This window comes from Acanthochromis polyacanthus, chromosome 18 (assembly GCF_021347895.1).
Source record: "Acanthochromis polyacanthus isolate Apoly-LR-REF ecotype Palm Island chromosome 18, KAUST_Apoly_ChrSc, whole genome shotgun sequence".
NCBI classification, from domain to species: Eukaryota; Metazoa; Chordata; class Actinopteri; family Pomacentridae; genus Acanthochromis; species Acanthochromis polyacanthus.
In genome coordinates, this window is record NC_067130.1 from 33,590,256 (window position 1) to 33,604,655 (window position 14,400).

At 40.9% G+C, this 14,400-nt stretch overlaps 1 protein-coding gene across 3 annotated transcripts in view; it reads right to left on the minus strand.

The window, feature by feature from the left end:
• Positions 1 to 8,276: 8,276 nt before the first annotated feature.
• The window catches only part of LOC110970292 (caspase-3-like), a 30,140-nt gene continuing 24,016 nt past the window's right edge, over positions 8,277 to 14,400 (minus strand). For 2 of the 3 annotated variants that reach the window (XM_051938573.1, XM_051938572.1), the window contains exons 2-6: positions 12,963 to 13,215; positions 12,673 to 12,874; positions 10,562 to 10,725; positions 10,338 to 10,464; positions 8,277 to 8,815 (exon numbers count right to left, since the gene is read on the minus strand). In XM_051938573.1, coding sequence (XP_051794533.1) covers positions 8,502 to 8,815; positions 10,338 to 10,464; positions 10,562 to 10,725; positions 12,673 to 12,862 — 795 coding nt within the window. In that variant the 5' untranslated portion in view covers positions 12,863 to 12,874; positions 12,963 to 13,215 and the 3' untranslated portion in view covers positions 8,277 to 8,501. Of the gene's footprint in view, positions 8,816 to 10,337; positions 10,465 to 10,561; positions 10,726 to 12,672; positions 12,929 to 12,962; positions 13,216 to 14,400 lie in introns of those variants that run through there. The other variant, XM_022220557.2, reaches the window with a different exon arrangement.

A 14,400-nucleotide genomic window follows, 5' to 3' on the forward strand; every position in this document is an offset into this window, starting at 1 on the left:
GGATTCCAAAAGCAGTTTCACAACCATCATCTCCACCTGACCACCAGCAGGAGGCGCTGTAGGTTAAAGCTAACGCCTCTAAAAGCCTCTAAGTCTGAGCCACAGTCAAACACCCAGCAGCTGAACAGATAAACCTGATTATTGGAGTTTCTGCGGAATCTTTAAACAAACCAAGTCTTCTCTTTTTAGATTGATGTGGAAAGTTTGAATAAAAACCCTCCGTCCACTGGTTTCACTTCAGTGTCTTTAAAAGCTACTGTAACAAATGTAATTAATGCAGCAAATAAAAGCATTAAAACAAATCAATCAATGAAGAAGATGGAATTAATGAGATTTAATGAAGTACAAATGGAAATAGCTGAAAAGGAGAAAATTTAAAAAGTGAAATACATAAAACTGCACCAAGCTAACAGAATTAGGACATAAATTACAGGTGTAACTATTAAAGTAATCAAGTTTTTTGATTATCTTTCATTATTTCTCATAAAATCTGTCATAATTCTGTGATTTCAGCTTCTTAAATGTGAAAGTTTTCTGGTTTCTTTTCTCCTCTTTGACAGAAAACTGAAGATCTTTGGACTAAACACGACATTTATTAAACTCTGATCCATCATTTTCACCATTTTCTGACATTTTATCGAGCAAACAGCCGGTTTATTCATCCAGAAAAGAATTAAAATCAGCGCTGACATTAAATTAAATCTGATTTTTAATTCATATTATATCTGATGGACTGCTTTCCAGCTGCTGTTTTCAGAGAAGCTGCTGAACATTTTCCAGATGTTTTTCTGGAAACTTTTACCTCCAAACTGAATAAACCTGTTTGCATTTCTATTTGCAGATCAGCTGTTTGTGTAGAATCAGAACTAAGTGAAAGGTCAACTTTTATAGCTGCTCATTAAACTTTACAGTCACGTAACTCCTTCTTCAGAGGACATCAAACCACGGAGACGTCGTGAAATAGGCCAGATTAATATTAACTGTAGCTGATTTACATCCAAAAGTAGGATTTGAACTGAATTTGGAGAAAATGTGAAACTAAACTGAATATCAGGTGGAGGTTGATCAGACTGTGGATGATTATGGAGGATTTCTGATGAGATTTGTACGTCAACTTTTCCACTTCAGCAAATCCAAACACTTGTTCTATTTGTATTTATTTTTTAAAGGTTTTTTATGTGCACATAGAAGATTGATTCATTGATATGAACTCCACTGATGTGTGGAGTTCCAGAGAATCAGGACTGAATGTTCTGTTGGCTGTAAACTGAACAAACAGGTGCAATGATCCTGAGCTGCAGCGTAAACACCTGCTGGTTCTGCTGCTTTGTGACTGATAATGACTGACTGGAGCTGACGGGGCGTCACATTCTCATGTTTGTACATCAGATGACTGTAAACTCCAGTTACATCCTGGGAACCTCCCAAACTACCTGCAGAACCTCCTCAGTGAACATTAAAACAACAAAAGTACCTGTAGGTCCTTCAAAAACGACCATTAAAACATTTACACCACCCAGAGAACTTTTAGAACCTCGTCAATGACCAGCAGAATCTCCTCAAGACCCTCACGATCCTAAAGGACCTCTAGAATGTTTTATTTGCAAATAAAATGTCTTAAATGACTCCTAGAACCTCCTCCATGGCTACTAAAACACCCTCAAAATCTCATTCAACTCTAAGTGATCCATAAAACCTCTTAAAGAACCTTTAGATCTCCCAAAGAACCTTTCATGTCCAGTGTTTAACGACCAGTAGAACCCCCTCAAAAGGTTTAGAACCTCAAAGGGCTTCTGGGATGTTCTCACTGAAAACTAAAACTCTTAAAGAACCACTAGAACCTCCTCTGTTGCCACCTTGACCTCTTTTCAGATCCGTATAGAACCTTTTAAGTCATCATCTGGCTGTTAGCATTCAGATTAGCATTTAGCCTCTGGTCTCTTTATCAGCAGACTGCAGATTTATTGCTGTGACACTGTGACCTGCTCTTTACGTAACATGAATGACATAACTGCTGTTCTAATCAGGACAGAGAACAAGAAATTAAAAACAAGTCCGAGTTCTACTGCTGCTTATCACTAATAGATAAAAGTGTGCATGGACACACATAAAACCAAACTAGAACAGAGAAAAGAAGCTGAGTTTGTGATGAAATGAAGACAGAATGAAGACGCCCGTTTGTTCCTGAAGGTTTCTGCTAACAATGGTTCCTGAGCTGCAGCGTAAACACCTGCTGGTTCTGCTGCTTTGTGACTGATAATGACTGAGTGGAGCTGACGGGGCGTCACATTCTCATGTTTGTACATCAGATGACTGTAAACTCCAGTTACATCCTGGGAACCTCCCAAACTACCTGCAGAACCTCCTCAGTGAACATTAATACAACAAAACTACCTGTAGGTCCTTCAAAGTGACCAATAAAACATTTTAAACACCCAGAGAACCTTCTCAGTGACCAATAAAACACTTCCAATAACTACAGAACATCTTCAACCACCATTAAAACATTAAATCAACCCGTAGAAATCCTTTAATGACCGTGACAGCTTCCTAAAGAACCCATAGAACCTCCTCAGTGAGAATTAAAATATGCAAACTAATTATAGAACCTCTGCAACGACCACTGAAACATCTAAACAACATCTAGATCCTTCTGAATTCCTGCTAAAACATTTAAACGTAGAACCTCCACAGTGACCACTACGTCCTCCCGGACAGCCTTTAGAACCTTCTCAGTGACCAATAAAACACAGAACCTCCTTCATGACCATTAAAACATCTAAACTTTCTGCAGAACCTCCTCAGTGAAGCTACAGCCTCCTGAAGCTGCCCGATCAGGGACCAGCAGACCGTCCTCAATCCCTGGAACTCTCTGAAGGACCTTGAAGCTGTTATGGTAATGTAAAACTCCTAAACTAGCTGGAGAACCTGATCAGGTTCCACTGCAGCCTCACGAAGGACCTCTAGAACCCTCTCAACAACCACTGAAGCATCTGTACTGTCCTTAGAACCTCCACAGTAGCAGCTACAGGCTCTGAACAACTCTTATGAGTGATCAGGAGACCCTCTTCAAGAGCCCGTAGAACCTCTGATAGGACCTCTAGAAGCATTTGTTGCTGTAGAACCTTCTCAGTGACCTCTAAAACATCTTAGAACCTCTTGAATGGCCACTATACCATGTAAAGGACCCCTAGAACCTTATATTGTCTACTAAAATCTTCTACACCAGCTGTAGAACCTTCTCAGTGATCTCTAGGACATCTGGGCTACCTCTAGGACCTCTTGAAAGGCCACTACACCATGCAAAGGACCTGTAGAACATTCTTTGTGACCTCCAAAATCTCCTTAGAGACCCTTCAAACCTTATCAGGTCTCATAAAGGACATGTAGAACCTGCTATTTGCAACTAAAATCTTCAAAACTAGCTGTAGAACCTTATCAGTGACTACTACAATCTAAGAAAGGATCTCTGGAACCTTCTCAGGATCCCTAACATTACTCATAAAGACTCATAGAGCCTTCAGTGCAGAGTAGAACAACAGATCATTGAACCTCCTAAAGTACCTGTAAACCCTTCAATTGATTACGTCTTATAAACTTCCTGCAGAACCATCTTAATGGTTCCTAGATTCTCTAGAACCTCCTCAATGAACTCTAACCTCCTGAGAACCAACAGAACCTTTTTAACTATCACGACGTCGTCGTACAAACACAAAAAAAGATGGAGGATTGTTAATGTTGGTTAAAAACAGACTGTAATTCCTGATGTAAACAAACGTTGATGGGACTGACGTTCTGCGGTCTGTTGGAGGAGGAAGACGTTCCTGAGTGCAGGTATGAAGATGACAATAATAATCAGCAGACAAACTAACAGGAAGTACAACCAGAGAACACAAACCCGCTTAGATTTTCCTCTGACAAAAACAGAAACTCCTTGAAGGAACTTTCTGCATGTTCTGTACATTCCTGTCATGTGTTCAACGTTCTGATGGATTTTAAAGATAACAGATAATATTTATCACACATGCTAATATTTATAATTAAGAATTGTCCAAAGTCGTTTAAATCAATCCACTGGACTTTAGGAAAGTTCCTTGAAGACGTTTCACCTCTCATCCCAGAGGCTGCTTCAGTTCTCCCCTCAGAACTGATAACCATGACCTGGATGAATGAGAACCTACACAGACACATTAATAACTGTGTTTTCTTCTGAATGCAGTTTAACAGTTCTGTATATTCAGTCTGTTGTAGTTTGCAGCTGCAGAAGGTTTCAGTTTCGTTCTGTCGGTCTGAAGTCGTGTTTGTTTGTCAGTCAGCTGGAAAAGTCACACCTGTTATTACCTGCAGCTGCCAGACAGAGTTTAATCAGAGAATGATTCATAGCACAGCAGACAGTCTGCATCGTAACGGAAGACTGCAGCTGATCTGCTAAATCTGGCATGTTGGTGATAGCATGTCTACTTTTATAGAACACGTGGAACGGGGCTTTGGGACTCTGGTTTAAAGTGTTGGTGTGTTTTGGTGCTCAGTGAGGAGGTTCTACAGGTATTTTAGGTGTTTCAGTGGTCAGTGAGGAGGAGAACATTCCCACTGAGGTGAGGTGTTAACATAATGCTGGAGTTTCCTCTGAGAGCTGGAAGCATCAGATAAAGAAACGGTGACAGGAAGCAGCTTTTACAGCCGATATTAATGATGTGTGATCAAACTGATACGATCCACTTCAGACAGTCACAACGTATCATTAACCTTCAGCAGCACATTTACCGTCAGCAGCTTTGATCTGTTTGTACTGTGACCTGGTCAGTGAATGCATCGCCCTGGAAGCAGTTTATGGGATGGCGCTCATCATAAAAGCAAACTATTACAGTCTGCAGTGATAAAAGGATTACAGCAATAAAATGTCTGCGCTTCTGCTTGCTGGTAAATGCAGCTACTTTTTATAATTCTCTATAAACTACAGAGTCTTAATCCTGATGTTTGATTATGTGAAGTTCTAATTCTTTTCATGAAAATGAAATTACTCTGCAAACTCAAATCAGAACTAACGTTGGGCCTGCAGTGTTATTTCTGATATGAGTTTAGCATACAGTGTGGGGTCATTAATATTCAAACATGTTGGCTGATTTACCGGTCATTCAGGAGGTTCTAGAGTAGTTCAGGAGGTTTTAATGATCCATGAAGAGGTTCCAGAGTAGTTCAGGAGGTTTTAATGATCATGAGGAGGTTCCAGAGTAGTTCAGGAGGTTTTACTGATCATGAGGAGGTTCTAGAGTAGTTCAGGAGGTTTTAATGATCATGAGGAGGTTCTAGAGTAGTTCAGGAGGTTTTAATGATCATGAGGAGGTTCCAGAGTAGTTCAGGAGGTTTTAATGATCCATGAAGAGGTTCTAGAGTAGTTCAGGAGGTTTTAATGATCCATGAAGAGGTTCTAGAGTAGTTCAGGAGGTTTTAATGATCCATGAAGAGGTTCTAGAGTAGTTCAGGAGGTTTTAATGATCATGAGGAGGTTCCAGAGTAGTTCAGGAGGTTTTAATGATCATGAGGAGGTTCCAGAGTAGTTCAGGAGGTTTTAATGATCCATGAAGAGGTTCTAGAGTAGTTCAGGAGGTTTTAATGATCATGAGGAGGTTCCAGAGTAGTTCAGGAGGTTTTAATGATCATGAGGAGGTTCCAGAGTAGTTCAGGAGGTTTTAATGATCCATGAAGAGGTTCTAGAGTAGTTCAGGAGGTTTTAATGATCATGAGGAGGTTCCAGAGTAGTTCAGGAGGTTTTAATGATCCATGAAGAGGTTCTAGAGTAGTTCAGGAGGTTTTAATGATCATGAGGAGGTTCCAGAGTAGTTCAGGAGGTTTTAATGATCCATGAAGAGGTTCTAGAGTAGTTCAGGAGGTTTTAATGATCCATGAAGAGGTTCTAGAGTAGTTCAGGAGGTTTTAATGATCATGAGGAGGTTCCAGAGTAGTTCAGGAGGTTTTAATGATCCATGAAGAGGTTCTAGAGTAGTTCAGGAGGTTTTAATGATCCATGAAGAGGTTCTAGAGTAGTTCAGGAGGTTTTAATGATCCATGAAGAGGTTCTAGAGTAGTTCAGGAGGTTTTAATGATCATGAGGAGGTTCCAGAGTAGTTCAGGAGGTTTTAATGATCATGAGGAGGTTCCAGAGTAGTTCAGGAGGTTTTAATGATCCATGAAGAGGTTCTAGAGTAGTTCAGGAGGTTTTAATGATCCATGAAGAGGTTCTAGAGTAGTTCAGGAGGTTTTAATGATCCATGAAGAGGTTCTAGAGTAGTTCAGGAGGTTTTAATGATCCATGAAGAGGTTCTAGAGTAGTTCAGGAGGTTTTAATGATCATGAGGAGGTTCCAGAGTAGTTCAGGAGGTTTTAATGATCATGAGGAGGTTCCAGAGTAGTTCAGGAGGTTTTAATGATCCATGAAGAGGTTCTAGAGTAGTTCAGGAGGTTTTAATGATCATGAGGAGGTTCCAGAGTAGTTCAGGAGGTTTTAATGATCCATGAAGAGGTTCTAGAGTAGTTCAGGAGGTTTTAATGATCATGAGGAGGTTCCAGAGTAGTTCAGGAGGTTTTAATGATCCATGAAGAGGTTCTAGAGTAGTTCAGGAGGTTTTAATGATCCATGAAGAGGTTCTAGAGTAGTTCAGGAGGTTTTAATGATCATGAGGAGGTTCCAGAGTAGTTCAGGAGGTTTTAATGATCCATGAAGAGGTTCTAGAGTAGTTCAGGAGGTTTTAATGATCCATGAAGAGGTTCTAGAGTAGTTCAGGAGGTTTTAATGATCCATGAAGAGGTTCTAGAGTAGTTCAGGAGGTTTTAATGATCATGAGGAGGTTCCAGAGTAGTTCAGGAGGTTTTAATGATCATGAGGAGGTTCCAGAGTAGTTCAGGAGGTTTTAATGATCCATGAAGAGGTTCTAGAGTAGTTCAGGAGGTTTTAATGATCCATGAAGAGGTTCTAGAGTAGTTCAGGAGGTTTTAATGATCCATGAAGAGGTTCTAGAGTAGTTCAGGAGGTTTTAATGATCATGAGGAGGTTCCAGAGTAGTTCAGGAGGTTTTAATGATCCATGAAGAGGTTCTAGAGTAGTTCAGGAGGTTTTACTGATCGTGAGGAGGTTCCAGAGTAGTTCAGGAGGTTTCAGTGATCATGAGGAGGTTCTGCAGATATGGAGGTGTTCTGGTAATCAGTGGGGAGCTTCTGTGGATACTTTCTGTGGTCACTGTGGAGGTTCTTGGTCCTGGTTGTGTTTGTGCAACATTTACACGTCTTAGTTTACAGAAATGTTGTTCAGACCAGTTTATAGAAAGCTGAGCATGCTAGCTGAGGTCCTGAAACTAAATGATCCACACTACAGGAAGATTTGTACAATAAATGATCATAATTTCACTGGTGCAACAAAATAAACATGATTGTTATTTAAAGAGTCACTCAGACCAGATTTTTACGGTAATTATCAGGTTCTTTGTGTTTCTGTGCTCAGCTCTTTCCTTCCAGTCATTTCTGTGGTAGTTTGTCAGAGATGTGGACACAGTTTAGATTTACTGAGATTTTTGTCTGAAAACTGTCAAAAGCCAAAGAGCAGAAATGAATAATGCAAACGGTGATTTGATTTTTTAGCTTTTGCACTGAAGTTGTGACTCTTATAAATCTTCTCACTCCTTTAAACGGAGCTCTTCTTTTCTTTGTTAACATTTATTCAGCAGTTGTTTGGTGTCATCAATTTAAACTGTTCAAAAGTTTGGGGTCATCCAGACAATTCCATGTTTTCTGGTAAAACTCCCACTTTTATCCATGTGCTAACAGGGTTTTCTAATCATCAATGAGCCTTTCAGCACCATTAGCTAACACAATGTAGCATTAGAACACAGGAGTGATGGTTGATGGAAATGTTCCTCTGTACCCCTATGGAGATATTCCATTAAAAATCAGCTGTTTACAGCTAGAATAGTCATTTACCACATTAACTATGTCTACACTGGATTTATCATTCATTTGATGGTATTATCATTGAAAAAAAATGCTTTTCTTTTGAAAATACATTCCTAAGTGATCCCAAACTGTTGAACACTGGTGCATATCTAAAGGTAAATCAGGTTTAAATGAGGCAGATCAATTATAGAAAGTCTGATTCTGCACTAAATACATCCCAGAATCCACAGAAGTCATACTGGTTTCAGAAAGACGCTGTGAACAAACCTTTGTCCTGCAGAGTATTTATCCAGGTCTCATAACTTGGTAAAAAGTCAGAGTTGAGACATGACTTCCTTAGATTGTTCTTTATTAAATATAAATACATAAAACAACACTTTAACATGTAAACAGTTGACAGGTTGGTACAGTTTGTACAGAAGCTTTTCTCCTCAGTCAGTCTGAGGACAACACAGACTTCCATCTTGTTCTGTTTTTACTTCCTGTTAGTTTATCCGTCCTCCTTGCAGCTGATAATCGTCTGTACTTCAGGAGGAGATGATCCACCAGGATGCCGTCTAACTGATGGAAGGAGTCCGTCTTCTGACGTTCTCCGGATCGACCAGCGCTGTGGCAGAGATTCCCGTCGTCCCGCCGTCTTTCTCCGGCTCGGCGAAAGGGAACACCTCCCTGGTGAGTCGGGTCAGGAGACACGGCATCTCCTTCTTCCCGCCCAGAACCCGACCCTTGGCCTGGAAGGTGTAGGCCACCCGGTGGGAGAGCCGGGTCATCAGCCGGGTCAGCTCCAGGTTCCGATTGCCCTCCTCCTCCAGCAAGGTGCAGAACGTCTGGAGGAACACCGATCCGAGGGGGTGCATGAAAGCTCCATAACCTGAGGAGAGGACAGAAGAAGCGGTTTAACCAGAGATAACGGGTCATATCTGGAATTACTGAGCTGAAACATCTCTGGTGTCTGAGAGATCACAGACTTTTGGGGGTTCTGAATCAGATTAATGTTCCTTCTGCTGCTATGTTCCATCTTTTCGTGATTTTAATGATCACTAAAAAGGTTCTCTGGGTCATTTAGAAGATCTTAGGAATCCCAGAGAAGGTTCTAGAGGAAGATCTAGTGACCACTGAGGTGGTTCTACAGGTAGTTTATAAGATTTTGTCAATAAAATGGTTCTACAGACACTTTAGAGGGTTTTGCTGGCCCTTAAAAAAGTTGTCATTGAGGAGATTTTAGGGATCATGTGAAGGTTTCAGTTTTACAGTTTAACTTTACATTAACAGGTAGTTTAGGATATTTATTTAACGCTAAGTAGGTTCTAAATGTGCTTTAGAAGGATCTTGAAAAAGTTCTGCTCATCATTGAAGATTTTGTGGGTCACTTTGGAGATTTTAATTAGGTTCTAGGTGTCCTTCAAGAGGTTCTGGGTGGTCACTGAAGAGTTTTTAAAAGTCCTTCAGCCGGTATGTGGTCTCTGAAGTGGTTCTACAGGAGCTTCAGGAGGTTTCATGGTTCACTGAAGTGATTTAAGGGATCATGTTCTCCATGAGATCATTAAATATGTTCAACTGGTAAGTTAGTGGACACTGAAGAGGGTCAACAAACTCAGTAGGAGGTTTCATGGATCGCTGAAAAGGTCTGAGGGATCATAAAGGACGTTCTATCGTATTAGCAGGTTCTAATGACCAGTCACAATGTTCTACTTTATAGATTGTTTGTGAGGTTGTAGTGATCTTGAAGAAGGTTCTTGGGTTGGTTAATAAGATCTTTTCCAGTGAGGAGGTCAAATGTTCTAGTAGTGGGGAGGTTCTGCAGGTAGATGGCCATTGAAAGGTCCAGGATGTTCTGTCAGAGGTTCTAGGGCCTTTTGTGGATGTTATACTGGTCATTGATACGGTACTGCAGATCCCTTAGGAGGTTCTAACGGTCCTTTAGGATCGTCTAATTGTCGTTCATGTGTTTTATTGGTAACTGAGGAGGTTCTACGGGTAGGTTAGATGATTTTGATGGTCATTGGTGAGGTTCTCTTGGTTGTTAAGGTGATTTAGAGGGTTTTGAGAAGGTTCTACAGGTAGTTTAAGAGCTGAAGCAGTCAGTGGGGATAGTTTAAGAGACTGTAGTGATAACTGAGGAGGTTCTACTGGTAGATTAGATGGTTTTAGTGTCGGTTGAGGAGGTTCAATGGGTGGTTTGAGAGGCTGTAGTGGTCACTGAGGTGGTTCTCCAGGTTGTCGAGGTGTTTTTAAGTGTAGCTGTGGTGGGTTGTGTTTAAGATAAGATAAGATAGATTTTATTGATCTCACAAAGGAGAAATTTACCGTTACAGAGCTCTTAGGAACAAACAGAGGGGTGCAAAAAGTCACGAAAGGTGCAAGTACAAGATAACTCTTATATACATGTTTACCTGGTGCTGTGGCGTACATCACAGCTGTATCTACGGGAACAGAGAGGTACTGTAAGGAGCTGCTCTCTATAGTGTCGGTAACTGAGTCCACCTCCACTCCGTCATCCAGATCGTCTCCTTGACAGGCCTGCAGAGACAGAACCGAGACAAAGTTCTCAGTTTTCCAGCTCCTGAACGTCTTTCCTGATCCAAACTGAGCATTAGATCCTGCTGCTGCTGCTCACCTGTATGAGGAACAGTTTGGCCTTTCTCTCCATGTAGTCGTTGTTGAAATACGTGAAGATCCGAGACAGATGGACGGGTTGTCCATCAGCCCCGAACACACAGCCTTCTTCACCGTGAGACGATAAGACGGCCAGAAAACAGTCCTTGACCGGCCGCCGGCTCTCTGCAGAAAAAAAGGTTGGTTTTACTGGTCAATCAGAAGTTGTAGAGGTTCTAAAGAGAGCTGTCAAGGAGGTTCTAGAGTAGCTTAGATGGTTTAGTCGTCACTGAGGAAGTTCTACTGCTAGTTTAGAAAGTTTTCATTGAGAATAAAATGTTCTACAGGTCCTTTAGGAGGACCTAGGGGTTTTTGAGGAGGGTTCACTGGCCACTGAAGTGGTTCTAGGGGTCAGTTAGGAGATTTTAGTGGTCATTGAGAAGGCTCTAGAGGTCTTTTAGGAGGCTGTCGTGGTTACTGAAGGGGTTTTACAGGTAGATTTGAAGTTTTAATGGTCGTTGAGGAGGTTCTGCAGGTAGTTTGGGAGGTTCCCAGGATGTAACTGGAGTTTACAGTCATCTGATGTACAAACATGAGAATGTGACGCCCCGTCAGCTCCACTCAGTCATTATCAGTCACAAAGCAGCAGAACCAGCAGGTGTTTACGCTGCAGCTCAGGAACCATTGTTAGCAGAAACCTTCAGGAACAAACGGGCGTCTTCATTCTGTCTTCATTTCATCACAAACTCAGCTTCTTTTCTCTGTTCTAGTTTGGTTTTATGTGTGTCCATGCACACTTTTATCTATTAGTGATAAGCAGCAGTAGAACTCGGACTTGTTTTTAATTTCTTGTTCTCTGTCCTGATTAGAACAGCAGTTATGTCATTCATGTTACGTAAAGAGCAGGTCACAGTGTCACAGCAATAAATCTGCAGTCTGCTGATAAAGAGACCAGAGGCTGAATGCTAATCTGAATGCTAACAGCCAGATGATGACTTAAAAGGTTCTACGGATCTGAAAAGAGGTCAAGGTGGCAACAGAGGAGGTTCTAGTGGTTCTTTAAGAGTTTTAGTTTTCAGTGAGAACATCCGAGAAGCCCTTTGAGGTTCTAAACCTTTTGAGGGGGTTCTACTGGTCGTTAAACACTGGACATGAAAGGTTCTTTGGGAGATCTAAAGGTTCTTTAAGAGGTTTTATGGATCACTTAGAGTTGAGTGAGATTTTGAGGGTGTTTTAGTAGCCATGGAGGAGGTTCTAGGAGTCATTTAAGACGTTTTATTTGCAAATAAAACATTCTAGAGGTCCTTTAGGATCGTGAGGGTCTTGAGGAGATTCTGCTGGTCATTGACGAGGTTCTAAAAGTTCTTCAGGGCATTTAGGGGTCAACAATTATGTTCTGGAAACTCTTTGAGGTGTTTTATGCAATGCTTAGTAAATTGTATGTGTCCTTTAGGATGTTCTAGTGGAAACTGAGGATGTTCTAGGGATCCTTTAAGAGGTTTTAGTTGCCGAAAGTGTCACTAGGGTCTCTTGGGATTTTGCGTTGGTCAATAAGGACATTTTGGAGAAATAGGGGTCCTCGAGGAGGTTCTAGATGTCCTATATGTGGTTCTAATGAACACTGAGGAAGTTCTAGGGATCCTTTTAAGAGGTTTTAGTTGCAAACAAGAAGCTGCAAGGAGCTTTCTGGGATTTTATACTGGACAATTTCTTTTAGAGATTTAGGGGTTGTCGAGGAAGTTCTATTGGAAAACGAGGAGGTTCCTGAGGTCCTTTAGGAGGTTTTGTCATTAATGAGAGGCACTAGAGGCTGTTAAGGATGCTTTGCTAAAGGTTGAAGATTTTCTAGGAATTGTTGAGGGATTTAAGGGACCCAGAGACGGATCTAGATGTCTGATAGGATGATCTAGATGTCTGATAGGATGATCTAGATGTCTGATAGGATGATCTAGATGTCTGATAGGATGTTCTAGAGGTCAGGTTCTCAGGTATTTGGATGCTAAGTATCCGTTGCTGATGTATAAAACAGAACATGAAAAGCCTGCATTCTCTGATCTACGTTCTTCAATCATTTTACTTTCTGGTTCTAGCTTCATAATTAAAGAATAAACGTGATGATGTTCAGAATCTTACCTTCCAGGAACAGCTGGTAGATCTCGTCGCTGCTCAGGTCGCTGTGCAGCTCCACCTTGAAGCCCAGCCGGCTGAGGGTTCTGTGGAGCCTCTTTTCGTCTTTTCTGACTCCGGGTCTCTGTCCCAGTGGAACCCCGGGGTCGTACCGGGCCACGGAGACCACAACCGCCCGGTTCCTGTCCCCGTCCATCAGTTGCTTCCTCTGCAGCATGTTCAGGTAGAATCTGTTTGAATGAAGCTGCGGCTGAATCTGTCAGACTTTGACTCATGGTTATAATCTGTGAACACACCTGTCAGGGTGAGGACACACCTGTACGGCTCCATGTTTGGTCATTTCCTGCTACGGCTGTTGTCACATTGGATATCGCAGTCTTACGTAATTCTGGAGGTTTTCTCTCTGCCAGGAAACTTTGCCGTACAATCCTTCCTCATGTTTACCAGGAGCTGTCAGCTGTGTTCTCATCAGGTGTGTCCACATCAGGTGTGATCTCATCAGGTGTGTCCTCATCAGGTGTGTTCTCATCAGGTGTTTGCTTTTCCCGGCTGTAAAACAGACGATGATTGACTCAAAGAGTTTTTTTTAAAATCAGTTTTACTTCATATGTGGTCAGAATAAACCTGAAACTAAAGACAAACTGGAATCAGTCGGAAGCTAAAGTAATAAATCACCATCATGTGTAATAAACAAGCAGTGAATCATTAAATGTGTTTATAAACTAATAAATGAATTAGAAATAAATTATGATATTTTTGTTCCAAGAAATGAGCAGAGAACAGAATAAAAATGAAATTTGTCAAAGACATGAATGAATTTTGCAGAAATAAAAAATGCAGAAATCTAAATGATGAAAATCTTTTTTAACTTGTTTGTTCTTCAATAAATTTATTCTGTCGTTGCACATTTTAAACTTGTTCAATTTCCCATTTTTGAGCAAATTTGTTAATTTATTCTGATGTTTTTCCTCGTCTTTTATACTGACTTAAAGAACAGGATTAAATATAAACAGCTACTATAATTTAATGTCTTTATTTCTTTGTCACCTGATAAATAAATGATAGATTTATTGGAATGTCACGCCTTCTTAAACAATACCAACCCTAACATCAAGTTGTCTCTGGAGTATAGTAAAGCCAGTATCCATTTTCTGGATCTTACTATCCATAAAGACACTCAAGGGACATTACATACATCTATTTTTAGGAAACCTACAGACAGAAACACAATTCTACATGCCAATAGTTTCCATCCAAAATGGCTGAAGGAAAATGTGCCCTATGGACAGTTTCAGCGAGTGAGGAGAATTTGTGACCAGGAGGAGGATTTTAAAATCAAAGCAGAGGAGATGATGTGCCGCTTCAAGGACAGAGGATATAAACATGCCACACTACAACAGGCATATAACCACAGACTGTATATAAAGATGGACGTAGCATCTGGCTCCAGAATTGAAGCCCACCCGGAAGTGTCAAAAACTTGCAATATCCCGCCGTCCGCTAGGGTTGACTCCAAAAAGCTTTTTCTCCATAGACCCCAATTCATTTTTGGAGAAAATAAAATTTGATAGACTGATTTTCTACAGCTCAGGATTTTTTTCTGTTAGTTTTCATGGTCAAAATGAGAGATCAGGTGGCCGATCTTAAAATAAATCAATACTGAATTTTAAATAAATCGTTAAAGTCGGCGGAGCCAGGGGGCGTGGCTATACTTGATAGACAGCAACAGAAGCC